We start from the raw sequence: 27828 nt of genomic DNA on the forward strand, positions 1-27828 counted from the left end.
GTGAGGGTCTTTGCCAGCTTTAGGGAGAACCACATCTTTATGCAGCTCCTGTTGACCCCATATCACTGTTGCATCATGACAAAGATTTTAGGAAAATTACTAGTTAGCCAATTGCAGTCAGTGTTCTCACCTTATATAAATCTAGATCAGACTGGATTTATTAAGGATAAACAAATGTAAGACAACATTTAGAAAGTACTTGCAATCATCCATAATGCCAGAACAAAAATAAATCTTTTGTTATGACTTGATGCAGAGAAAGCCTTTGATTGACTGGAGTGGAACTTTGTTTCAAGTCCTGTCCTATATGGATATTGGTCTCAGTTCCTTAAATGGATAACTGCTCCTTACACCACTCCAAAAGCAGCTGAGAGTTAATGGGGTTAAGTCTCCCCTGTTTGAATTACACAGAAGGACTAGGCGCGCTGTCTCCTTTACTTTTTGCACTGGTGCGAAGGAACAGTTAATGTGTCATAAGAATAAAACTTGCAGGAACACATCAGAAAATAGGTTTATATGCAGATGATGTAATATTGTTTATCTAATTTTCCCAAAAATTAGTTTTTAAAGAAATCCAGGATCTTGGGGAAATGTCTGGATTTAAAATGAATTATACCAAATCTGAAATGCTAGCTATAAGTTTTCCAGACTTTGAAAAGTCACTCTTCCAGAAACTATCTGGGTACAAAGAGGTAACCAACTTTATAAGATACCTAGGAATTCAAATCTCAAACAAACTCTAAGAGCTCTATGATTTAAATATCAAACCATGACTTCAGCAAATGAAAAAAGATCTGTAGGGTTGGGGGAAGTCTGCCAATTTCTTGGTCGGAAAGAATTGCTGCAGTCAAAATGAACATTTTGCTAAGTATCTTTCTTGTTTCAAAATATTCCTGTAATCATCCCAGGTAAAACCCTAGCAGCAATACAGAGCATGTTGTTAGAATGTATATGGAATAAGAGAAGACCACGAGTAAGTGCAGACATTTTGTACTATCCTATTAAACAGGGTGGACTTGCTGTTCAAAATATTCTATGGTACTATGAAAATCAGCCAGCCCAAAGCAGTAGTGGAGTGGTAGCACCCTGACACCGCCAAACACTGGGTCTTTATTGAACAAAAAAGTTGTGCCAGTATAAACCTCGCTAAACTACCCTGGATTAATTAAAACAAAAAACAAAAAAACCCACCCTCCATAAATGTATACATATCTTTTAGCAAAGACTCTATGGTTTTGATATACAACATCTTGTCTCTTGGTTTTTTTTTTTTTCTTTCCCAATGACACTTATTACAAATAATCCAGATCTTAACCAAGTGGCAAACGAGAGCATTTTAAAGATTCAAAGAGCCATAGAATATATACGGTTGTCCAGCTCTTCAGTAAAGAAACTTTTCTAACTTAGTTAGAGATCAAAATTAACTGGCCCACTCGTGTGTAGCACCAGTACTTTTGAATCAGGCAGTATGTCTCTCATCTTTCTAGCAAAAAATTGTTTTATACAGAGAGAGAACTTTAACAGAAGTGATGGCATTATAACTTATTTGGTGTATAGTCTGCTCAAGCCAAGCTACAGCATTCTTATCAATTATTTATGTACTGAATTGATAATATTTACAACTTTTCTAACAAAAGTCCACGTACGACATACGGGGAAAAGGACCTGTAGAGATAAATTACTCTGGAGGCATGGAAAAGAGGGCCAGCAACCTTTGTAGCACAATAAAATGCACTTTATTTAAGATACTTGTTCAATGGTACCTCTCACCAGTCAGGTTAAAATGTAGAGAAAGATTGAATAGGGATAAATGTTGGAGAAATTGTGGTGAAAGAGGAGATTTTATGCATGTATGGTGGACTTGTCCAGTCATTAAAGAGCAATAGGATGCAATCTGTAACCAACTATCACAATTTGGTGGATATATTACCCAATAATCCTTTGGTAAACTTCCTAGGGCTTCCTACTGGACATGATCACACAAAAGGAAATGAACTGATCTTTTGTCTGCTAATAGCTGCTCAGCTATTGATAGCATCTCATTTGAAAAATACAAATAGTCCAACTAAAGAGGAATGGTTCAAAAATATGGGAGATTGTGGTTATGGAAATATTAACATGCCAATTATGTACCCAGGAAAATAGAGGACAAATAGATACTTAGGTATTTGATTACTTTGTATTCAATATTCCAAATACATTCACCTGCAAAAACACCAGCACATCAATCCAATTTTTGTATATTAACATTTTTGATAGACATGCCTAGTCTGTTAAATGTGTAATCATAGATTTCATTCAGTTTAATAAAATAACTAGAAATGACATGCCATGCCTGTTGTAATTATGCCCACTCTAATACGGTAACATCCTTTTGAATAGAGAGATTAGTACGTTCCTGTATAATGTCTCCTTAAAAGCTCACTGTTACAATGATTTTTTTGTTTCTGATATTTATATGGCAAGGATTTGTGAACCTGTTAATATTTCCCAAATAAATAGTAATAAAAATATGTAATAGTCTTTGGAGCTGAACAACATTGGTGCATATGTTACCTTAAAACTCCACAGAACTTCCCCTTTTCTTCAACTCCCAGTCATTGGAGCTCTTTCCTATCATCCTCACCTAGTAGATTTAAAACCAGAAGAGACCATTATGATCATCTAATCTGCCCACCAGTATTAAGACAGGCTGTAGAACTTCATCCAGTGATTCCTATATCAAGCCAAAAATTTATGATTGTACTAGTACACATCTTTTAGAAAGGCATCCACTCTTGATTTCAAAATCTCAAGTGATGGAGAATCCACCACATTCCTTAGTTGGTTAAATCATTTTTTAAAAAGTGCCTTATTTCTAGTCTGAATTTTCAACTTCCACATAATGGATCTTTGGTAGCCTCTCGCTGCTAGACTACTCTGTTTAGGGTGACCATATGTCTGTTTTGGCCGGGACAGTCCATTTTTTAAGCCCCGTCCCAGCTGTCTGGCAAGAACAAACTGGACAAATGCTAAAAAAAGTGGGGTGCAACCCCTTTTGTGGTGTGGAGGAATGCGTGGGGGAGGCATGATGGACAAGTTGCAATGCCAGCCCTGCGCAGAAGGGAGGGCTAGGGTGAATGGCTCAGGTGCCGTTCCAGTCGCACACGGAGAGGGGGAGTCTTAGGCTGGCCCTGTGTACGGGGGGTAGAGCGGAGCTGTGGGCCTGCCCCACGGTGTTTCACTTTTTCCCTTTGGGAAAATATGGTCACCCTAACTCTGCTAGACTAATAAGCATTCTACTACCAGATAGCCTCTCCCTGAGTAAGCACATGATAAGGTTCCCTCTTAACCTTCTAATAATACTTCTGACAAGGAAGCCAGGCTTGCTGGGATGGAAGGTTCACAACTCTTTGGAGCAGTATATTTAAAACACCTAGGTCGGGTCTAATAGTGAATGTACAGCCAAAGGTGCTGGAACTAAGGGTGTGGGGGGTGCTGCAGCACTCCCTGGTTTGAAGTGGTTTCCATCATATACAGGGTTTAGTTTGGTTCAATGGCTCTCGGCACCCGCACTGTACAAATTGTTCCAGCATCTCTGTGTGCAGCATAGGATTGTACTCAGCGTAGCACTTTGCTAACTGAACTACCGCAGCCATAGCTGCCACAACTGTCGAAGAAAGCCTGGACAGGCTGGCCTTGGAGAGCAACCAAGACTCACGAGGCAGCAGAGCCCCGCGCATAGAACCCGACTCCAGCCCCGCCCTCCAGGCGGTTCTGGCTCGGCCACGCCCCCTGCCGTGTCCCCGCCCCTCGCAGAGATCCTGGCTTCAGCCCCGCCCCCTGCCGCGTCCCCGCCTCTCGCGGTGGGCGCCGTGCGCGCGGGCGGGAGGATGCAGTAACTGGCTGCGGGTCACTATGGGCAGCAAGATGGCGGCCGCCAGCAGGGTCGTTCAGGTAACGAGAGTTGTTTCCCCGCGAAGGGGGCGGGCCCGGCGCTCTGCGTTCGGCCGCCTAGGGGGAGGCTAGTGGGATCTGCCCGCCTCTGTCGGCGGCTGGCGGCGCTGGAGCGGCCGCAGAGCGAGAGCGGCCGGGGCTGATGCCCTTGACCTGGAGGTGCCGTTAGGGAGCCGGGACGCCGGGGGAGGGCTCTGGGCAGCGGCGGGCCGATGTGTTTCTGGGCCCGAGTTCGGCGAGGGGGCGAGCGGGTCTGAGCTGCGGGGCGGGATTGCGAGGGCGCTGGGGGTCAGTGACAGCAGTGGGGGCCTCACCTGTCCGGGGGCGGAGCCCGGACTGCCGCAGCCCGCGGGCCCTGTCGGGCCTATCTTGGAGTCCAGGGATGATACTCACTTGCCATGCAGTACCTACAGCCAGGCTCCCTTCAGAGCTGCTGCCACCTTCCCGCACTGGCTTTGTCCTGTGACCACGGCTTGGCTCTGCATTAAGGTGTAAGGGCCGAGGCTCTGCTCCCACGACCCGTGGTTTTGAGGCCAGTTTAATTGTTGGGAATGGGCCACATCCACCCTAGTTGAACTGGCCTCATTAGCCCTGAGTCCCCACTTGAAAAGGCAACTTACATCTTTTCATGTACTGTATATTTATACCTGCCTGCTCACTGACAGGTTTCAGAGCAGCAGCCGTGTTAGTCTGTATTCGCAAAAAGAAAAGGAGTACTTGTGGCACCGTAGAGACTAACAAATTTATTATCCGATGAAGTGAGCTGTAGCTCACGAAAGCTCATGCTCAAATAAATTTGTTAGTCTCTACGGTGCCACAAGTACTCCTTTTCTTTTTGCCTGCTTACTGTATTTTCCAGTCCATGTATCTGATGAAGTGGGTTATAGTCCACAAAAGCTTATTCCCAAATATATTTTTTAGTCTCTAAGGTGCCACAAGGACTCCTTGTTGTTTTTATTCCAGTCCTTTCCATTCTGGTTTAGCCATGTGGGCAACAGCCTGCTCTGATTGTCTTCAGCTTCTGCTTAAAGGGGCACCATTTTGCAAATCACACCTCTGTCAGAAATATGCACCAGCTATTAGTACAAGTAACTGTTAAGATACATGAAAGGAATTTGAGAAAATTCTTCTTTTCTGTTTTTTCTAGTCTTGTTTCCTTTGTGCCTTTGACAGCATTTTGTGTGTAGTAGAATTTTCTTTTCTGCTTCCTGGACCAAGCAAACAGTGGCTCTACAGTATCCTGATGTCCTCACATCCCTTTCTTCCCTACCCCTGTTGACCAGTCACCTGGTCTGTTGGACCCAGTGCTCCACTGCCTGCTTCTCTTGTGGTATTATTCCTACTGGTATAGGGATGCCAGCAAATTGCATAACTTGCAGTAGCCCTCATGAGAATTATGCAGCCTCAAAATGACCTCATGAGAATTATGCAGCCTCAAAATGACACCTTCCCAAAAATGCTTATTTGCAACTCATAAATTGCTGTTCTTGGGAATGAGGGAAAGCCTTTTTTTTTTTTTTTTTTTTTTTTAAGAAATACACTTTGAATGAAAAAATATCTTAATGCAGATGGGGGTTGAACTCCATACCTACTAATGAATGGCTTGAGACTAATTAACTCTGTCTCTCCATCTGAGCTAATGTGAAAAGGCAGAAAGGAACCAAAGGTCCCATGATCATAGCACAAAAACCTTAGAATCCAATTTATACTGCAGTTATAGTTACTCCTCTATAGGCTATAGTTAGTTGTTTGGAAACTGAAATAGCATTGCATTTGCTTTATAGTCTAGTACAACTCTGAATCTGAAATGTCACTTGGACAGTTGTTGCCTTGATTAAAAATAAAATATAAATTATTGTAAATCTCCCAAATCTGGTGTTAATGAAAGCACAACGCAACAGTTGTAAAAATAATTGCTTAGTGTGTAGCATTCTTGCCATGAAAATCTCATGAACTTTTACATTTTATTTACCCAAATTTATATTTTTTTCCCTGCCTCCTTCCACTGCTATGTCTTGTTTTAGGTAGTCAAGCCACATACACCCTTAATCAAGTTCCCGGACAGAAAAAATAGCCCCAAACCTAAAAGTAAGTATTTCATTTGTAAATAAAACTTATACCATATCATACTTATTTGCCTTAATGTTTACATAAGGACCATGACACATTGTTTCTTTTTGGCTTATATGACTCAGTTATTTCTGAGCATTGACCTAGTTTGGTGGCAGCTGCCTGATTTTACGCTTAATGCATAAAACTGAGATTACCTTATTTCCTCTGTTGCCCAGGCAGAGTTTTGAGGATCTCCATTTTTATCCTCCTACTTTAATCTTATACCATGAGCTCATTTTGCAAACACTAATCTCCATTTAAGAGAGGCTGTGCTAAACTCACTTTTGAGCAGCATGGGTTTTCAGTGAAGTTTGCTGCAAAAAGGCAGTCTTCTTTTTCCTTGCTTTGTCTGCAATATTTAAATCCTGGTGGTACCTGTGAGGGCAGTTTACTCCCACTATGCATAAGGGTAAAAAGTTTATATTTTGAAAAACAGTACTTGATCTGACTTTACTGTATATGTGTATATTACTACACTGATGCTTACAGGATACCAGTCACTATCTATCATATGTAGACATCAAAGTTGTCATTTTGCTCCATTAAAATGGGATTTTGTGTATTGTTATGACTAACATTCCTCTTGACTCAATAAAGTATTTGAAACAAAAATAGGAGCTGTTTTTATAAAATTCTAGCCTAATACTTCACTTTTTGTTTGGAGGCTGTGATAATTCCTGGTTCATTCCTCTTTTAATTCAGTACCTGTGAGAACTTCTTAAATATTGGAGTCAAACCTGTTCAGCGCACCTAAAATTAAAGGATCCCTTCCTGTTGATGTCCCCAGAGCTCACCTACTCATTTTAAGGTTTTTCACTGGTGGTGGTAGAGGTAGATATAATGAACATTACAATACTATAGAATTTTAAAAAATGAGAACTGTAATTCTTGGAATCTAATGCCTTCAACCCTAGTGTTGGAAGCACTCCATAAAAACCTTTTTTAAATCTGATGACTGTACGAGAGATTGATCTTCAGTTTATGACCTTCCTGCAAAATATAGTTGGAAGCCACTTTAATTATGCAGCTGCATTTTTTTGTCACCTGTATTACTTTGAACTGATTTACATTTTTCACTTGAGTAGTTGCACTACATATTTGCTAATAAACTACCCTTTCTCTTGAGTTCGAATACCAGTTAAATCACAATTGAGAATTGAGAGTTTAAGTTTTCCTGTTAATGCCACAAAATATCTATTGGTTGGCTTGATTTTGACCTGAGTTTGAATTCGCATTGAATACTTTTGTTAAAAAATGACTTGTATTGACAGAATTCTGTGCAATGTCTTGGTCAGTTTTTGCCCACACCATCTAATTTGTATCCAGTTTCAACACTCTCTACTCTGTTGAAAATCTTTTTCAATGATGGAATAAACAACTAATTTCTCGTCTCTTCTTCTTCTAAATCTGATATGCAAGTTCTGATTAGAGCTGGCTGAAACTCTCAATTTTTGATTCATCAGAAATTTCAGCTTTTCAGAAGTTGGATTTGTTCTCATCACAACAAAACCAAATTTGCTGAAATATTTCAACAAATCCAGGATTTCAATTTGGAACATGGTGTTTGTGGAATGAAATATGGGAAACTAATCAGAATGCTATTTACTGAATGTCAGTTTAATTGAGCCCCTGCTGGGATTCCCAGGGTCTGTGGTCCAGCATGACTCTTTAGCTTCCCTGGAAAATTTTGGACTAGCTTTAGTTGTGACTGTTTTGTGTGTGTGTGTAGATATAGACCTTCTTACCTTGATCCATGCCCTTGTCACCTCAAAACTGCTCTGTACACTTTCAATCAATTCATCCTGCAGTGATTTAGAATATGACGGCCTGTATTTTACCATGACATGATGCTTTTGTGGTTGGCTGTCTACTTGACTGGTTGGCCTTTAGGGCTCTGTTCTGGGTTCCCTCCTCAGTCTCTGGGAAGCCTTACCTATACTGCAGGTATCAAGTATAGTTTCTTCACTGTCAACTCCTAAATATATCTCTCTGCTGCTATCACCCGCAGTGTTCAGTCCCACATCTCTTCCTCAATATCCTTGAATTAGATGAAAGTCCACATGGCTAAAATAGAAAAACTCATCTTCCTCTACTTCTTTTTCTGACCTTATCAGCAACTTCATCATCCATCTGGTCGCCTGGGTTGGCAAGCATAGTGTCGCATTTGACTCCTTGTACATTTTGACTCATTTAAGATTGCTAAATCCTGTTACTGCTTATCTTGTCACTGCTGCTTAAATGTTGGTCTTAGGTCTGATCATTTCTCACCTGGGCAACTGCAGCCTCCTCATCTCTGGCTTCCTTGACTTTTGCATTACACTTACTCTAGTCCACAAATTGAGGCTGGGGTGTAGTAGGATGGGAAATACTGCTCCCTTGGGACTTCAGTTAGGAATCTTTACTTCCATAGGATAGTATAATTGTGTAGTCTACTGTGTTGTCAAGTCTAAATCATTTATGCTTCTAGTTCTGTTTTTTTGCCCAGAAGGATGAATGCTTTATAAACACATTGCCACTAGAATAATTCATTATCTGTTTTGACCATCTAGCCCCCATCGAGTCCTTGTATTGCTGTGCAGTGCTGACTTATATCACATTCAAAATCTTCCATCCTTGCAGCTTCAAGGTCTTTCTGACACCTAGTTTCCTACTCCTCAGCTCATGACCCAAGTGCTTATTTAGACTTGATGCTGTTTTTTTTACTTTTCCACAAGTTATTCCATGCCTTTTCTGTCTCCTATGCCTGGAACATCTTTCCTGATCCTGTGCATCTTCAATTCCTCAAAACTCACCCATTTTGGTCCATGTTCAGCAACTGACCTCCACCCCCTGTTTAGCCTCCCTGTGACCTTCATTTTGGATGTTACCTACAAACTATAGTATGTGAATTAATTAAAAATACAAACAAAACATAAAAAATGGGTATAATACAAACCACATTTTGTAATATTTCACAATTGCAACCTTCATCCAGTAGACCTGTCCTTTGTCTGTGGACAACTTGTATTGTAAACTACGTGAGTAGAAATATAATGACCAACCCTTAAAGAATCCCACACGCCTATGGCTTTGTGTAAATACAAATACGCTGTGGGGCACTGCATATTCTTAATCTGCGGTTACAGCTTCCCAGTGTAAGTATTTGTAACACTATGTACTGATTTAGCTACCGTTGCGACATCAATAACTATCCCTTTCAATCTGTGCCTCCTCCAACTCTCAAAATTTGACTGTATCAGTGTTCTCATTGCTGTATTAGTCCCTAAAATTGAAAATAAAAGTATATGGTGAGAAGGAAGGGTTTTTAATTCATGCAAGTAGCTTTATAGTGAAACATTCAACTGTACGACCAGTACTTTCTTTTACTGACTGCTCTAATGAATAACTATATTCAAGCTCTTTAAGGTATTAAAATATTCTCTGTACTTCTATACATGGTTTTGAAATCTGGGTTTCAGTGCAGGAATCTCTACAAGCAAGGGTACCACCACTCCATGCTTCAGCAGCACATATGTCTGTAGGAGACAGACCACAAGCCCTTCAAAACATTTCATCCATTAATAGAGTACAAGGCGCACCAGACACAACAGAATTAGTAAAAACATTACCTCAAAAGTACAGGAGAAAGCTGATATCAGATGAGGAGATGGAATACATTCAAGTAAGTTTTGTTATATTTGTTACTACATATGTCCTCTTTAGTTATTCACTATGTTGAAAACTTTGCAAAACAATTTCTGGACAACATGATAAATATCCTTGCTTTTAAACTCTTGTTAACTTTACACTTACATCAAGCATTACAACTTAGTTTGCAGTAAATGCAAACTAAGTATTCCTCAATACACAAGTTGGGCAGATAAGGTATCCCTATTTGGCAGTTCGGGATACTGACACAGAGAGGCTGTGACTTGCCCAAGGTCACACACAAAGCCAGTGACAAAATCAGGATTAGAATTTGTTTTGAAATTCGAGACTACAATTAATCCATTAAACCATGTTGTTTCAATGTCATTGCCTATTGTATTTACAATTGTAGAATGTGCAATAAATAAATACTAATTTTAATAGAAATACAATGTACAAAGGGTTGATCCTTTCAATTATGAGTTTATTCATAGACTGAAGAGGCTAAACAGGTAGTTTATGCCCAAAATGTAGGTTGTGTTTAAAAATAAAAATTACAGAAACAAATATTCATGATTTATTTCACTGAAAACAAACTGAGTTTAAATGGTCCCTTATAGTGTTTGCAAACTAATATTGCAGCATTGTGCAAGTGCATGGGAGGCAGAAAATTTTGACTACAAAATGGCATTCATTGTACCTGTAATTCGTTTAGTTTTGAGCACTTCGTTACCAGATGGTGACAAATTGGGAGATTAGAGAAGAATATTAAAAATATTAAAGAGCTGGAGGCATGGGTTTGAGGCAAGACTAAAAACTAAATCTGTTAGCTTGGTTAGGTGATGATTAAGTCCACAAGTATTCAAAGGATATGAACATTGGGTGACCGAGAGGAATTTTTATATAGGGTGGAAAGAGGGGATATAACTAGAAGTAATGGAATTAAAGAAGGTGTGAAACTTTCTGATGTTCAGCCTAAAAGTTACCCAAAAATGAGAGGTATTAAGCTGTAAAAATCTAGCGGGGAAACAGTGGAAACATCATCTGCTGGACACCTTAGATTATTAAAACAAAGAATGTTTAAACTGGTAACTTGCTTTTTACTGCCTTTTTTGCACTTTTGAACTTGGACAAAGAAAATAACTAGTCAGTTTCTTTTGCAGGCTTTTATTTACCAGTGTAATGCTGCAGTGTTCATTTTTACATGGACCTATACAAAAAGTTACATAAACATTTCTCAGATTTTGTGAGATTTTTTACAACATCTAAGACAAGTAGAAATGTTGTGTCCCTTCATGAAAGTAATAAATAAAAGGTAGAATTCTTAAATGTGCAATGACCCTGTATTGAAAACAGTACTTCCCTACTCAGTAACAAAGTGCAAACCAGCTTGTCAGCTTCCCTTTCCTTTAGTAGAAGACACGTAATTGTCTGTTTCTCTTTTACAGCGTGGAGGTCCAGAATAATTACAGAAGATACTTGTTCACTACTGTTGAATGAATTATTGTACTCACATTAAAGGCCTTCCTCACTCTATGAATGTTATAAACAGTTTAATAGCTTTAATAAAGACCCTGTATAAAGGGGTGAGAAAGATGGGACTTTAGATACTTGTCTTCTAATTTATGTTTCTGGGCCAGCTTTTCTGTTAAAGGCTGATTACGGTAATTGTCTGAATCCACTTTATAAACCTACACTATTAAAAAGTAACTTAAGCAATAAAATTGTCAAGAATATCTAGTTGTTGATCCACAAACAAAGGTCCAGATCTAGTGCAAAATCTCTCAGGCCCATAAGATGAGCATTGCTACTTTTTATTATAAGAACTCTGCAATCTTAATGTTCTTATTTTTCAACTTCAGACAGATTTTATCTAAAAACAAGCTTTGATTCTGGCATCCAGCTGCATGATGGCTGCTTGCCCTGACAGATTAAAAGCTTTTTGGGGTGGGAACAGAATTAAGATAGAGGTGATCAACTTATTCTTGGACTAATTTTAGTAATTAAAATTGTGTTTGGAACAGACTTAAACTCACCTGCCTACAGTTTTACAGAAAACTACCATTCTGAACTGATTCTTGCTTTCCTGAGCTTTAGGGGTCAGGTACATCATGGGGCTGATGGGTTTGGCCTCAAGAAGAGAACTGCAGGTCTGAGTCTAAGGAGTATACTATAGAATGTGTCCAAATTTTCCTGAAAATGATTCCACTTGAGAGCTGGAATATTATCCATAAAGTTCTGTTCTACAAACCAGTTTGAGGGCCCAAAAGCACACAATGAAGTGAATGGATTTAGGGGGGAAAAAAACAAAAAAAACCCCTGTCTTCTGCCTTCCAAAACACCATCTTCCTCCAAAGTTCTGAAAATAAAGCCAAAAAACAATAAATCACTTTGCATATTCAAAGTCAGTTTTATCCCTCTACTTCCACTGCTGTTGGGTAATCCTATAGCAGGACCCTGGACTTCAGAAAAGTAGACTTGATTCCCTCAGGGAACTGATGGGCAGGATCCCCTGGGAGGCTAATATGAGGAGGAAAGGAGTCCAGGAGAGCTGGCTGTATATTAAAGAAGCCTTATAGAGGGTGCAGGAACAAACCTTCCCGATGTGAAGAAAGAATAGCAGATATGGCAGGCTTGACTTGGCTTAACAGAAATCTTCGGTGAGCTTAAACACAAAAAGGTAGTTTACAAGAAGTGGAAACTTGGACAGATGATTAGGAAGGAGTATAAAAAATATTGCTAAACCACGCAGGGATGTAATCAGGAAGGCCAAAGCACAACTGAAGTTGCAACTAGCAAGGGATGCGAAGTGTAACAAGAAGGGTTTCTACAGGTATGTTAGCAACAAAAAGGTCAGGGAAAGTGTGGGACCCTTACTGAATGGGGGAGGCAATCTAGTGACAGATGATGTGGAAAAAGCTGAAGTACTCAATGCTTCTTTTTTTGCCTCGGTCTTCACAGACAAGGTCAGCTCCCAGACTGCTGCACTGGGCAGCACAGTATGGGGAGAAGGTGAGCAGTCCTTAGTGGTGAAAGAACAGGTTAAGGACTATTTAGAAAAGCTGGACATGCACAAGTCCATGGGGCCGGATGCAATGCATCCGAGGGTGGTGACGGAGTTGGCTGATGTGACTGCAGAGCCATTGGCCATTATCTTTGAAAGCTCAGGGCGATCGGGGGAGCGACTGGAAAAAGGCAAATATCGTGTCCATCATTAAAAAAGGAAAGAAGGAGAATTCGGGGAACTACAGACTGGTCAGCCTAGTTGGCATCCGGTATCAAGCAGAGTGCCTCAGGGGTTGGTCCTACGTCCGATTTTGTTCAACATCTTCATTAATGATCTGGATTGCACCCTCAGCAAGTTTGTGAATGACACTAAGATGGGGGGAGAGGGTCCAGGTGACCTAGACAAATTGGAGGATTGGGCCAAAAGAAATCTGATGCAGGTCAACAATGACAAGTGCAGAGTCCTGCACTTAGGATGGAAGAATCCCATGCACTGCTACAGGCTGGGGACCGACTGACTAAGCGGAAGTTCAGCAGAAAAGGACCTGGGGATTACAGTGGATGAGAAGCTGGATATGAGTCAACAGTTGCCAAGAAGGCTAACGGCATATTGGGCTGCATTAGTAGGAGCATTGCCAGCAGATCGAGGGAAGTGATTATTCCCCTCTATTCGGCACTGGTGAGGCCGCCTCAGGTGTACTGTTTCCAGTTTTGGGCCCCCCACTACAGAAGGGATGTGGACAAATTGGAGGGAGTCCAACAGAGAGCAACAAAAATGATTAGGGGGCTGGAGCACATGACTTATGAAGAAAGGCTAAGGGAACTCGTCTTATTTAGTCTGCAGAAGAGTGAGGGGGGATTTGATAGCAGCCTTCAACTACCTGAAGGGGGGTTCCAAAGAGGATGGAGCTTGGCTGTTCTCAGTGGTGGCAGATGACAGAACAAGGAGCAATTGTTTCAAGTTGCAGTGGGGGAGGTTTAGGTTGGATATTAGGAAACACTACTTCACTAGGAGGGTGGTGAAGCACTGGAAGGGGTTACCTAGGGAGGTGGTGGAAGCCCCATCCTTAGGTTTTTAAGACCTGGCTTGACAAAGCCCTGGCTGGGATGATTTAGTTGGGGATTGGTCCTGCTTTGAGCAGGGGGGCTGGACTAGATGACCTCCTGAGGTCTCTTCCAACCCTAATCTTCTCTGATTCTGTGCTCTTTAGGAATGCTTTTATCTCCATCTAGCCTTGAGCAAGAGATTGTGACTGTGTCAGATGCAGACCTTACCACTGTGATCCGTGCTTGTTGCTTCCAGCCCATATCACTGCAATGCACTTTTCAAAGGGCTCACCTCTCTAGAAATTGAAGGGAGTGCATTTTGCAGCAGCGTGCTGCAGCTGCGGCTCAGCGGCAACCTGTCAGCGGTTCTGGGTGAGCTGCAGCGAGCGTTGGTGGATGTCAGGCAGGAGTTTAAGGCGCTGTCTCGCATTCAGGTTCGAGCTCCCATCTTCCCAAAGTTTGGTGGCCCTGCCAGTGCCTCTCACGCAGGGGAATGGGCCCAGCCCCTTGCTACCTGCCTGGTGTGGTCGGACTGTATCCGGCCTAGCCTGCCCGGCTGGGCTTCACACAACCTCCCCGGCTCGGCTCTAGGGGTGGTAGCGTGGTGCCCGCAGCCTCCGCACCCCGCCCTGCGCAGCGAGATGCTGCGCTCCCCTGCAGCAGCCCCAGCTCCGCCCTAGGAACCCTGAGCCGGGCTCCACGCGGCGCCTCCCGCGGCAGGCGTCTGACGGGGCAGACTCGGAAGGGGCTGGAGCCCTGCGGCAGGGGCGATGAGCGTGCGTCGCTTAGTGACTGTTGCTAGAGCGGGACGCTGGCGTCGTGCGCAGGACGCCGCAGCCCCTGGTAAAGCGCATGCGCAGGGAGCTCGGGGAAGGGGCCGGGTTCCGTGAGCGGGGCCGGAAGCAGCGGGCGTCTCAGGTAGTGACGGTTTTAAATCCCCCTGGCCCGGCCGGCTCCTTTCCCCGGCCGGTGATGGATGCGCGGGCGCGAGCTAAGCGCTACGAGAAGCTCGACTTCCTGGGCGAGGGGCAGGTGAGGTCTGCGCTGTGAGTCGGGGCGGAGGGGCCCGGCCCGTGGGGTCTCGGCTGGGGGCAGAGGGGCCCGGCCCGTGGGGTCTCGGCCGGGGGCAGAGGCGCCCGGCCCGGCCCGGCCCGTGGGGTCTCTCTCATATCCTGGGAGTAACAAGGCGAGTGAGATAAGGCCGCCTGCTACATATTATTTATACATTTGCGTTGAGCTTAAGAAATGATGATATATAGCAGTAAATTGTGCTTTCATTTAGATTTAGCTCTTTTAGTGTGTTGAGGTAGAGGTAGTATTTGCTGCTTTGGTTGTGGTGGCATTAGAATTTGAATATTTTCTGTATATTTATTAATAAGAGGAAAACATCCCTGTTCTGCTCTTTTCCTGTGCACATGGAGTATGTTTGCAGAACTGCAGATGTAGGGTTTCTGTTGCGGGGCTTATCCCAGTTAATGTCGTTTGTTAAGTTGGGCCCCACAATTTCACTCCCATACGTAGAATGGGTTGGATTGTGTTGTTGAATAGTTTTTAGCAGTTATTTTATTGGGGGGGAGGGGAGAGTGGGGTTAAGTGTTTCTATCACAGTGGAAGGTCTGGAAGGTTATTTCTTTAATTCTGATAGCCCATCTGAAACTTTGATGTATTTATTATAAGGTTTAGGTATCTATAATTTTGTCTGTTCAATCATCAAGTCTCTCAGAGAAAAATGTCCACTGTTCTGGCTGTTTACAGACTTTTCTTTTAAAAAATGGATTCTTTCCCTGCCCCATCAAGGTTGACCTGTATTATAGTAGGTTTCTAAGAAGGAGTAAGATTCTTTGCAAATCATCTTGAGTAGATGACAGTAGAACTAGGTTCCCAGCAGTCATCTTATGAGTCCATTACTGGGAGTTCTGAATTTGGGAATTGTTCCACTAGAGTTGATAGGTCATTGATGTATGGATTGAAGAGAGTTGGTCTGATTATATTCATGGACTCTTTCTTTATAGGTCTAGGAAGTGTTCTATTTTGGGTGAGTGGGCTTTGGTTATGTTGGTTTCGTTTAAATTCTTTCCAGTTTTGCCACAAGAAACTGGTATCTATTGCATCTTCAATTTATGCTGTGGTGGAGGGGTGGAGCCCTGGGCTAGCCTATGCAACAGAGGAGTGCTGTGCAGAGTGAGTATGGTGGCCATTTAAGGTACTCTGGTTAGCAATGTAATTGAGAAGGATGCTGATAAGAGATGGCCTTGCGCTGTGTACCTGCCACAAGATCAGGAAGGGGCAGTAATGGCAAATAGACACAGGGGATTAGATCCCCCACAGTGTGTAATCCTATCCTAGATGGATCATATGAGAGATACCTGAGGGATGTTTTTCTCATTCCTTGGCAACACTTGTCATGCCAGTAAAGTCACAGTTAGGGGCTATCATCACTTCTGTTTTGTAATTGGAATATGGGTTCAGTGTTTGTGCCATAAGGATGGGGAGGCATCTCTTTTGGGTAGTTTGGGACAGGGTATGAGTATCATACTTGAGAGTTTTATCCTTTTTCCTCTGGTCTGGAGGCTTTTTTCTGATTTCTGGTACATTCATCTAGGAATATAAGCATACCTTGTCCATTTAATCTAGTATCTAGTCTGGCAGAGGCCAATACCAGGTGCTTCAAAGGAAGGTACAAGAAACTCTGTAAAGCAGTGCTACTCAAAGTGGTGGTCCGTGGACCCAGTGCCGGTCCGCAAGCCATCGGCTGCCGGTCTGCGCGCACATTAGGGGGAAAAAAATTGCTGGTCCCCACATCAGATAGCTTGAGAAGCACTGCTATAAAGGACAAATACAGAATAATCAGCCCATAGGGGAAGCTTCTATCTTTCATTATGTAGTTGGCTTTTGCACTGAACTTTGAGAGTTCTTATCCCTTTTATATCAGGATAAATATCTTTTGATGTTTCCATTATCCATGTAAATATATTAATTCTATTTTAAATCCTGTTAATTTTGGCCTGAAATCTCTTGTGACAGCGAGTTCTACATATTAATTACACACTGATAAAAAGAACCCTTTTTAAAACAGATTTAAATATGTTGTCTCAGTTATATTGAATGTCCCCTTTTTGTATCATGAGCATATATTGGAGCCCCGACTTCCGTTCTCTCTCTCCTCCAGTCTTTTGTTAAACCTCCATCATATCTGCTCTTATTGGTCTTCTCTCCCTTTTTTTTCAGTCTGTTAAGTGGGAGTCTCTCCATGAATCTAATCGCTTTCATTGCCAATTTCTGAACCCTTTCTCATAAATCTCTTAATATAGAGTGACCTGAACAGAACCAGTGTTCCAAGTAAAGGCATTCCGTTGGCTTGTATAATATTATATTAAAAATATTTTCAGGATATTCTATCCCATACTTTAGACCCTACCATTTTGTTTTTTGACCACTTCTGTGCATTGATCTGGCTGACACCTGTGGCTTTTCTTGAGCAGTTACAATTAATTTAGAACTCAGCTTTGTGAATGCATAGTTACTCCTTCCAATGTGACTAGTCTTACCTTCCTCAGCAGTGAATTCCATTCATCCTTATGATACCTATTCATCTAACTTTGTTAGGTCAGTTAATTAGGTTTGTTAGCGCCCAAGTCTTCTCTAGTCTTGATTAACCTAAATAAGCTGGTCATGTTCATAAACCTTGTCACTTTACTCTTTTTTTTTTTTTGGTTCAGATCGCTAACAAATCTATTAAACAGAACCTTGAGTCGATCCACTGATATCCGTGGTATCTTTATACAACACACACAATGGAGAGTCATATAGGCTTCTGTCTGTGGGCGGGCAATTCCAGTCTCTATCCATTTATTGTAGCTGGTATCTGCCAGAACACTGGTTCCTGCTTTTACTCCATTACTGGGAGAAGGGCTTCTGCAGAGGAAAGAGCTATGCCATGTTTGCCCCAAGTATGGCAAGATCTATTTTGATAACTCATTGGATTTTCCAGAGCTGAAGGCCCTCCACCCAAAATATCCTTTTCCCCCCAAACCTTCAAGCTTCACATGAGAGACTATTAGCACTATGTCCTAGGTGGTGGTAACTGAGGGCAAGGTAGTTTTGAGATGGAAAAGGTTTAACTCGCAGAGCACTCTAGAGATAAGGATCAGCACCTTGAACTGGATCCAGAACTCTGGGGGGGGGGAATGGGACATCACTGTGAGCAGAACAGTGAACATATCTACTCAGTGTGCACTTGTGGCCAAAAACCTAAACAATATTAGGATGCATAAGGAATGAGATGGAAAGTTATAAAATGCCATTGTAATATTTTCTGTATTAATCAGTGGTTTGCTCTCACCTAGAATAATGTATTCCCCTTTGTTATTTCTCAGAAAACTTCAGTATTCTGCTTGGATTAGAACTAGCAAGAAATCGCCACACAAGACACCTCTCTAGGTAAAACTAGCAAAGGGCTCATCAAATATTGCCTAACCAAGACACTTGAAAGCATCTAGCTAGTAGTCAAAGACCACAACTCATGTAAAAAAGAAGCTGATTATAACCTCTTATTTTGCCAATAGTGGTAACTGTGGAATTCACTCAGGTGGTCATTGGGGGAACCACAGCCTTTACGTAGTAACTAAACATTTACTATTTATTCAGTGCCTTAATTGACACATTCATTATCACTCAATGAGGATCTGCTCCCTGTAGGAGGCTGCTATTCCTGCCCTGTATTTTTTTCTTCTCCATCCCCCTTCCTCTGCTTCTTTTCTCTCGTCTGCCTTTGGGCCAGTCTTCACTCCCACTCCCTTTCCCATTCTATCTGCTAAAGTGATCAGCAGTGAAATAGTTAATGTTGACACTGAAGTCTCACTGGTATTTAGAGTTGACACACCAATGGTGAGGGAGAGAGAGAGGGAGTTCATCTTTCTCAGTTACTGTTTTGGGCTGTCTGCAAACTCAGGCAGAGACCACAATACTGGTTATGGTCATGTTTGGAAGGCTTTCTTTGCTCCCTATGAGAGGTAGAAAGTTTTTAAATGTGAAAGCTTTGTTTCTGCACAATATGAGTGTTGTTTGGATCACACAAACACATCATAAAGGCTAGATCTGACCTGCTAGCCATATGTTGGACACCCCTGAATTAGATAAGAATGTGCACAATTGTTATAGCTACTGCTAAAGAGTCTTCATAAAACTTCATGCTTCTGTGCTTAAGCCAATCTCTAATAGCAGTTAGAGCACAGTCACGAGGGGCAGGGTTTTTTATGTTGGCCACTGCTGAAGATGGGGTACTGGACTTTAGGTTTGATCAAATATGGCAATTTCTTTGTCTCTTAAGAACACTAAATTATTCCTTACCTGTTATACGGTTAATATTATTGTAAACAAGGACTACTGTTTTTTCTTGTCTTAGTTTGCCACTGTTTATAAAGCAAGGGATAAGAACACCAATCAAATTGTTGCTATTAAAAAGGTGAGTGTTTTGTGTGCTGTTATGTACGTACTCCGCAATCAGGTATCTAGTTGCTCTTGAAACTGTTCAACAGCTTTATCCATTTAAAGAGAAGCTGTGATTATTTATTCCTATGGCACCAACAGTGTGTTGGTTGGCCAATTGGTTGACCAGTCTGAATCAGCCACCTCAAATGTTCTTTCATAATGTAAAATGGTGGCTTCAACACCATTACATTTCTAGGTTTGTGATTGGTCACCCAGCTCAGAAGCTGGAATTTTAAATATTGCAGACAATATTTTGGAGAGCTGTTAGTTTTTTATTGCATGTTTGGGTTTTATTTTTTTTAAAGGAATTCCAAACATAATGTTAAACTTTGGGTCTTCCACAGACTTGAGTATCCTCTTCAAAAGATGACTGTCTAATGTTTGTCCCCCTCAGATAGACCTGTTTAGATGGTCTGGCTATTGGTGCTGGGGAAATCTTGCTTTTGACTGTCATTTCTGTAATTTAGCCTTTGAAGTAAAATGTTTAGTGTGATTGCTCTTTTCTGATTTGAAACAACACAACCTGATGAGGTTACAATAAATTGTAATATTGAATATAAATGTTTTAGATATGCTTTGAGGGACTCTTACTAGGATGGAATTACCATAACGAAGAAGCAAGTATCCCTCAGCTTTGCCTGATAAGCAAAGTTGAGCCATTTCAATAATGCAGTCAGATTAAGTATTCATATTATACTACTACTGCTCCCATAAGGCTGTTGCTGTTTAAAATTGCCATCGAGAACAAACTTGTTTGCACTGAAGAATTGCTGTAAGATCACGCAAGGTTTTGTGGGTTAAAAAATAACTTCAGGACCGAAAAATGTTTGGCATGGGATAAATCTGGTAAAATCAGAATAGCCTGTAAATTTGAGGTGGCTTGCAACAACCATGTGGATGCCAGTCTTAATAAAATTCGTACTTGGAATGATTCACTTTCTTGGGAGAAGCCCATTACTGGTGTAATATGGCTTTGCAGGCCCAGACTGGGGTTCCAGTTACAAAACTCTTTGGTAAGATTGCATTATGTTTGGCTTTGGGAAACCTAAACACCTGTTCCTTTTGTAAATGCCAAAGCTGCAAATTCACTTTTTTAAAAATAAACTACTTAGCTATTTAAGATTTTTTGTTAACACTAAAACTCACTTTATCTTTGAGAAACTTATTGAGGTCTTCAGGTGTTGAGGACTGTGATTCTAATTACAGATAATACAGCACTTACTGTTTCTTTAGATTAAACTTGGACATAGATCAGAAGCTAAAGATGGTAAGTACTTAAAATACTTGTACACCATATCATGTTTTGTCTTTTTGCCTTTAGTGTGTTACTGTGAACTTCCTACTGTTGCTGTAGAGCAGTGAATTAGTTATGTCATCTGTCCTAGCTGGAAAAGTTGATAGCTATATTGACTGAATTATTCCTACCTCTTTGATGTAGCTTTTCCACAAAAACCATACCCCAACATATACTGGGGGATGGAAAGAGAAACAAATATAAAACTCCTTATACTTTGCAGTGTTGAACATGATATAAAATCCTAGTGTCAAACAATTGATTTCCATTATCTAAGATGAGAAGTAGATGTAAATGAAATATAAATAGTGGCAAATATATTGAATTTTAAAACTTTTCAGTTTTTAATAACCTTTGGCTAGTCACATAGTTAAATTAGTTTACAACATTGAGTTTACTGTGCCTTTAACTTCTTTCTCATTTGATTTCCTGCCCACATTTCTGTTGTTTTTTCATAGTGCTGTTGATGTGCATGGCACACTAGATTGGTAAGAAGCTAGTCCTTTTGTATTTCTTTTCACACTGGTATCTCCTGGTTTAGTATCATTCATGTATTTTAATCCTAGTTAGCAGAAAGAAGATGATTGTAGGAAGAATTAGGCTTCAAGTATGTGTCCGTGTGGATCTCATTGTAGGTGCATATGTGCCTCATGCATGCAAGATCAGATTTTTTTGAATAGTGGTGTCTAGCAGGGCTTGTCATGCACACTATGCCTCCTTGTGCTCTCATGCAAGCGCATAAAAAGTAGGGCAGGTACAACCCTCCCTAAGATCACTCTGATTGTATGTGGCAGCAAGATGGAACGCAGAGTGTCCAACCCACTATTCTCTTCAGAGACCCTAAACAGGTTTTTTAAACTTTTCTGGGGAAGAAATTTATCTTCACACTTTCATGCAAATGATGTTCCCAAAAAGAGAGATGAAATCAACTGACCCCACTTTTCTCTGGGGTGAGGTACTTTGTGCCAGCTACACTTCCATGATGGATCCAAAACCTCAGGATTTCAGCTCTGGCATCCTGCGACAGGCACAGATGATGCCCCTTCTGTCTAAGGGAGAGCCACATCCCAGGCAGGTGCTCTGTGTGCAAGTCTTTCTGTGCCATGATCCAGTGCAGGGGCACTTGGCTCAAGCTGCATCTCCCTGAGCAGTCCACGCTGGTTACTTCAGACCAAGAGATGATTGGTTACAGCCAGAGTGGGGCTAGATAAAGCAACATTCGCCAGCACTCCATTGAGCACTACTCACATTTTATGGTCGGGGGTGGAAAGAACGTAAAAAGAGCAGTGTTAGTACTGATGATCTGACCACCTTAACATTGAAGTCCCCAGTGCAGGAGACCTCAGCACTTACAATGCTGGCACCAGTGACTTTGGTTCTTGTGCAGTTACCTTGATGCCTCAGACAATACAATAACGCCTATGCCTGCTCATAAACGGGATTCCAACTTGCATAGTTGTACTGAGCATAAGCATAGCCCTGAGACCAAAGAGAGGTCCCAGTTAGAGCACATGGAACGTCAGTCCTCCAAGAACACAGTCCCTAAGCAGCTGGGCAGAGCAAGAGACCTGACACTGATCCCATTTTTATGTTGGATCATATTAAAGAAGTTTCTGTATTAAAATCACAAATGAGTTTGATTCCCCATAGTTTAAATTCCAGGGTATTACTAATTAAGAGGTCTCTTGGCTTTTGGTACTGTTTCTCTCCCTCTGTGTGAAACTTGCAAGCTGCTAATTCTGTTAGTACGTTCTAAGACAGAGTGTTCTCAAAGCAATTCTTTGTAACAACAACTACTCACACAGAGAGACTCAAAGCAATACTCTGTAACAACAGAAACAGCACCCAGAGACTCCGCGCCCTTTTGTTTTATTCATCTCACTTTGTTAACAATTGTGATTAAAATAGAGACAGAGGATGTATGTGGATGGATGCTTGGTGTGGATAATAACTGAATGATCAAAGAGGTGCCAGCCTAAGAATCCAGTGTCCATCGGCTGAAGAAGGCGTCAAGTGGAAATAACCAGAGGACCCCCAGAGCGCAGACTGGAATCCACCCAACAGCCTCAAGAATGGGAGAACCAAAGAACAAGATAACATCTGGCAGCACGGAGCCATCAGAAATGTGCCATCTGCTGATTGATTTAGCAACAGCATGATGAAGCAATTCCCATAGACTGGCATAGGAAGAAATTCCTATACAAACGAACTTTAGAAAGTGAGAACTTTGGGGTCTGATTCTGCAAACCAACTTCCAGGAGCATCAGATGAACATCTGACAAGGCCCTGCTCCCTCCTCATGTCCAGGCCACCTGGCCAGTGGCTTGGCATGAGCAACTCTAAGGCTGGTAACTATGATGATAACCTTCAGAACCCGTGTATGTGTGTATGTATGAATGAATGTGTGAATAAATATGAAATTGAATGGAATGTTATAGCTATAACTAACTGCTTACTATGACTCTTTCTGTATTCACAATAAATGTGGCACTTTGCCTTTTCCCCTTTAATAGGATCCTGCTGGTTTTTGTTTTATTGGTATAACTACTGTTACTTGTGATGGGGCTGAGCAAGGACCTAATGCTTTCTGTAGATGCACCCAAATATCGTCCGCAAATCTTCCTAGTACTGAAGAGGTGGACTGGACTAGGACCAGTGCCTTGCCAGCCCCCTTTGAAGGGGATATACACACCTTGCCATTGCCTGTATATTCTTGTCAGCATTGAGCAGAGATCCTTTGCCCCTGCCAATGGAGAATGATCCTAAAGAGGGCACAAGGAAGCCCTCATTCAGAGCACCGAGTGCTGCGCCAAATGGCGTGGGAGTGACACTGGGTCAGCGAACACAGCTGGTACCCATGTAGTGTTCCATCTTGGCCATCTTGGTCTTACTGGGGCCTGTCCTCCCACACCAGATGATCAGAAGGTTGTGGTGCCACCTCCTGTTGCAGAACTGAATTGGTGGAAGGAACCCAGGAACGTTCATGGAGTGGTACCATCAAGTACTGGTTGGGAAGCCCACCTGAACAGTCTACAAATTCAAGAGATTTTTGTCCTCCGAAGACATGGGGTTCCACATCAAGCCATCAGGTTAGCCTGTAATCCCACAGTGGATATCTTGTAGGACGACAGCTCTGCAATATGCTACATAAACAAATGAAGAGAGAGATGCTCATTTCGTCTCTGCCTGGAAGCCATCAAGCTCTGGACGTGGTGCCACCAATACTGGAGAACGTCAATGTCTCCATCTCCCAGGTGTCGGCATCAACCTGGCAGACTTCCTAAGCAGGCAGACAATTACCACCGTGCCACGTGCTAGAACTTTTGTCCAGAGTGGGCATGAGATTGGGGTTGCTAGCAGGTGCCTTCTTTCTGCAGTGGTCCCAAGGCCTATCTTTTGCCTTTCCACCAATTCCCCTGACCCTCAGGATGACTTCCAAAATCAAAAGGGACAAAGCCACGATTATTCTCATAGCTCCCTGCTGACCGAGGCAGTCTTGGCTGCTACAAATGTCCATCCTGCCTCTGATCCAGTTCCCAGACTGCCTAGACCTCCTCTTACAAGACCATGACAAGATACTCCATCCAGACCTGAAGCCCCTGCATCTGTTCTATGGCTATTGGCTAACTAAGTACCACAGATATAGAATGCTTCCTACGGGTCCAGGAAATCCTGATACATACCAGGAAAACATCTACCACAATATATTCATCTAATTGGAAGAGCTTCTCAATGTGAGCATTGGTCCAGGCCTCAGTACTGAACATTCTCTGACTTGTTGCATTTAAAATAGGCTGGCCTTTTGTTAATCTCTTGGGGTCCACCGTGCATCCACCTATTCAGTGGTGCTGGCCTTTTCTCACCCCGCAATATCTAAATTTTTCAAAGGGTTGCTGCACACTTACCCACTGTTCAGAGAACAGAATCCTGCCTGAGACCTCAGTTTAGTCTGTCTGAGTCTCATGGAGACCTCGTTCCAACCTCTCACAGAATGCAGCTTACACCACCTACCTCTGAAGATGGTCTTCCTAGTGACTATTGCCTCAGTCAGGAGATTGAGTGAGCTTCAGTCACTTATGTCCAAACCTCCCCATACCACATTACATAAGCACAAAGTGATGTTGCAGCTTCACTCGAAGTTGATTCCTAAGAGTGTCTCAGAATTTTATCGAAGCCAGTCAATCAGACTTCCTTTGTTTTTTTTCAAAGCCACACTCAGCACTGGGAGTGTGTGCATGTCCATGACTTGGCTTCATTATATTGACAGCACCAAACCATGCACTTCATCTTTCTAGCCATAGGTGGGCACTTTAAAGGTCAACCTCTCTCTTTGCAAAGAATATTGAAATGGATAACACAATATATCTTGCTGTGTTACTTGCTGGCTGGTGTATCTCTCCCATCAAACATCATGACTTGCTCCACCAGAACACAAGCAATATCCTCCACTTGCTTTAGGAATGTTCCAGTACTGCTGCCTTAGACTTCTAATGTGGAGTAACCCACTAAGATTTGTCAAACGCTGTCTTGGACTTAGCTACCAGGTCAGCTGCCAAGCTTGGGAGAGCAGTATTTCAATCCCTGTTTTACTGATATAGCTGCAACTTATTCCCACCATCCTGAAGAGGATACTACTTGACTGTCGCATACAGTGGGATCGACACTAACATGTACTTGAAGGAAGAATGATTACATACACTACAATAACTCTCTGGTTCTTTGATATCTTATCGGTGTGGATCGCACAGGTTACATGAGGCACAGAGTGCATATGCTGCCATGATGGACATTGCTATTCAAAAGAATCTCCTCTCTCATGGATGATGCACATGTAGAACCACAGTGGGATCCACAGTTACTGCTGGGTAAGTAACCATTTTTTAAAAAGCCTTAAAATTGTTTGATAGGTCAAGATTTGGTATACTCTTCTAGGTCTATGCCAAAACTTCTCTATTTTGCCAAAAGGGGGCATACACTGCTATAGAAACAATCACATCCTAAGGTGTGAGAATTTCCACCTACTTGTAGATGTGAAGTATTTACTGTTGTCTGCTATGACAATGATGCATACCCAACTTTGAATTACAGTGATGTACTTAGTTGCAATTCTACAAACTTAATGCATTTTTTTCTTGCTCTGTAGTCTAGATCATAATTTCTCAAACGATCATAAATGACCAACAACATTTAAAAGAAACTGAATTAGAAATTCTTATTGGTAGCTAAATTGAAGTTTTTATTTGCTGCTCCTGCCTTTGATGTGATATTTCTTTCAACGTAGGAATCAACAGAACAGCCCTGAGGGAGATAAAATTGTTACAGGAGCTAAGCCATCCAAATATCATTGGTGTAAGTATAAAATGAGTACTACTTGTGGCATCTGCAGTATGTCAGTCCCTGAATGCTGTAGATATAAAACAGTATATCCACAAAGACTTACTGCTGTGATCATGGAGATTTTTATCTTAATTCTTATACTGGCCATCTTGCAAGTTGGCAAACCATGTTAACCAATAAAATATTAACTTTAATAAAAAGGCAGGTCTCAAAATCCACATGCATTTTTGCCAAGGGTTAGTTGGAAACTTTTGCTGTTTAGGTGGGGGTAGAGTTGCAAATCCTGAAAAATTCAAATTTAAAAATAAAATTGATTGTGAATCAATGCAGTGTGGCATTTCCCTGACTTTTTGCATGTTGTCTTGCCTCTGTTGCTACTCCACTTTCCTAAGCAACAGCCCGGTGAAACTGACAAGGTCTGTTCAGTTTCACTAATGCTATTTAAAATCCAGTGGGCAGCAGTAATACTTGTAGTTCAGAGCCTGCATTTTTTTAGTTTTTTGACTTTCAGCTTCAGATAAATGTTTGTAAAGGTAAGTACTAGTGATGGGTGATTCTCTAAACGGTTGGTTCAGATAGACGTACAAAAGTTCAGGTGCTTTATTTAAATATTTTCCATGGAAGTGTACTGTTCTTGCTGGATCTCAAGCCCATTCTTACAGCGTTTCCATACTTGTAGCTGAAACCAGGAGGTGCTGAAACACATGAATTAAAAAGCAGTTAACTTGACTGCAAACATTCAAAAAAGGCTTTAGCTTGTATGTTCTCTAACTCATTTCAGCATCTTTACTAGGATGGGCAAAACTGTTTGAGTCTTTGACAGATAACTTGCAAACTTAGACGTTCTTAATTGTCCACTTATGAACTGAAGTCCTAAATGCTGAATTATGGCCAAGAACAGTTTGCCAAAACCATACAAAACAGAATCCATGCAAGCAGGGACCACGGGTGGCTGATAATAGTGGGGGGGCGGGGGCAGAGGGGGGCATGCTCAGTACAAGCCAAGCAGCAAACGGGGAGGGGGGGAAGGAGGCACGTGACCCTCCCCTTATGCCTCCCCTCTACACTCAAGAATAGGTAAAGCATTTTTGAAAGAGCAAGAACAAGGAAGAGACTCCATCATGCTCTTGTCTGCTCTGTTAATTTTTGATATAACTCCCACTGTAGTTCAGGCTGTGAAGGTAATCCTATTTTATAGGAATGTCTAACTCTGTTGTTAAAATATTCTTGGTAAAATGTAGTAATTCATTGATATATCTTACTTTCCACAACCAACTCTCTGTACAGCTTTTCGTGAGTGATGTACCCAAATACTTGGATGCTAACATTGAACCTGTATTGTTAAATTTATTCACCTAAATTTGGGGTTTTGCTGATTATGTACTATATGTAGCCTATCACTTTTTAAACAAACTTTACATTTGTGGATAATCCTAGCACTATACCCAGACATTCAAACACCCTTTTCTTAACCTGTGTATTATATTTTTTTAACATCTTTAATAAATTTTAATTCTGTACAACTAGTACACCTTCCATTCAGGATCTGTTTTTTACAAAGACAAATTTAAGCCCCTTAACTTCCTTGTGAAGTGGGTTGGACTGATCATTTCTACTTTACAGATGGGGAAACTAAGACAGCGTTTGTAATTTTCTTGTGGACACATAGCAAGAAAGAGAGAGCCTGAATGTCAGATTTCCCCATACTGCCCTCTAATCGCTACAGTATGTTCTCTTCCCTGTATGTGCAACCCTGCTCCCCCATCCTGAAAACCCTCACAACACATACTGAAGTGTCACAGCATTAAAATATTAAAAGTACTCTGCAGTCAAATATATTTTTCATTTTGTGGTGTATTTTGGTTTTCCAGCTTCTTGATGCATTTGGACACAAATCCAATATTAGTCTGGTCTTTGATTTTATGGAAACAGATCTAGAGGTAAGACTGCTTTAGCTGTTGCCTTCTTTTGATTCAATA

At 41.7% G+C, this 27828-nt stretch overlaps 2 protein-coding genes across 5 annotated transcripts in view; both read left to right on the forward strand.

The window, feature by feature from the left end:
* The first annotated feature begins 3828 nt into the window (after positions 1-3828).
* KGD4 (alpha-ketoglutarate dehydrogenase subunit 4) lies at positions 3829-11273 on the forward strand. Its single transcript, XM_077816971.1, has 4 exons — positions 3829-3936; positions 5961-6024; positions 9507-9709; positions 11124-11273. The coding sequence occupies exons 1-4, from the start codon at positions 3898-3900 to the stop codon at positions 11139-11141; spliced, it is 324 nt and encodes a 107-aa protein (XP_077673097.1). The 5' UTR covers positions 3829-3897; the 3' UTR covers positions 11142-11273.
* A 3307-nt stretch (positions 11274-14580) lies between these two features.
* Positions 14581-27828, forward strand: part of CDK7 (cyclin dependent kinase 7) — a 32345-nt gene continuing 19097 nt past the window's right edge. Inside the window, exons 1-7 of one of the 4 annotated variants that reach the window (XM_077816968.1) lie at positions 14625-14760; positions 18105-18168; positions 19133-19192; positions 20452-20485; positions 25261-25377; positions 25794-25861; positions 27721-27789. In XM_077816968.1, coding sequence (XP_077673094.1) covers positions 25329-25377; positions 25794-25861; positions 27721-27789 — 186 coding nt within the window. In that variant the 5' untranslated portion in view covers positions 14625-14760; positions 18105-18168; positions 19133-19192; positions 20452-20485; positions 25261-25328. Of the gene's footprint in view, positions 14761-14893; positions 14915-18104; positions 18169-19132; positions 19193-20451; positions 20486-25260; positions 25378-25793; positions 25862-27720; positions 27790-27828 lie in introns of those variants that run through there. The other 3 variants (XM_077816969.1, XM_077816967.1, XM_077816970.1) reach the window with 3 other exon arrangements.

The sequence above is a fragment of the Eretmochelys imbricata genome, chromosome 5 (genome assembly GCF_965152235.1).
Source record: "Eretmochelys imbricata isolate rEreImb1 chromosome 5, rEreImb1.hap1, whole genome shotgun sequence".
Classification (NCBI taxonomy): domain Eukaryota; kingdom Metazoa; phylum Chordata; order Testudines; family Cheloniidae; genus Eretmochelys; species Eretmochelys imbricata.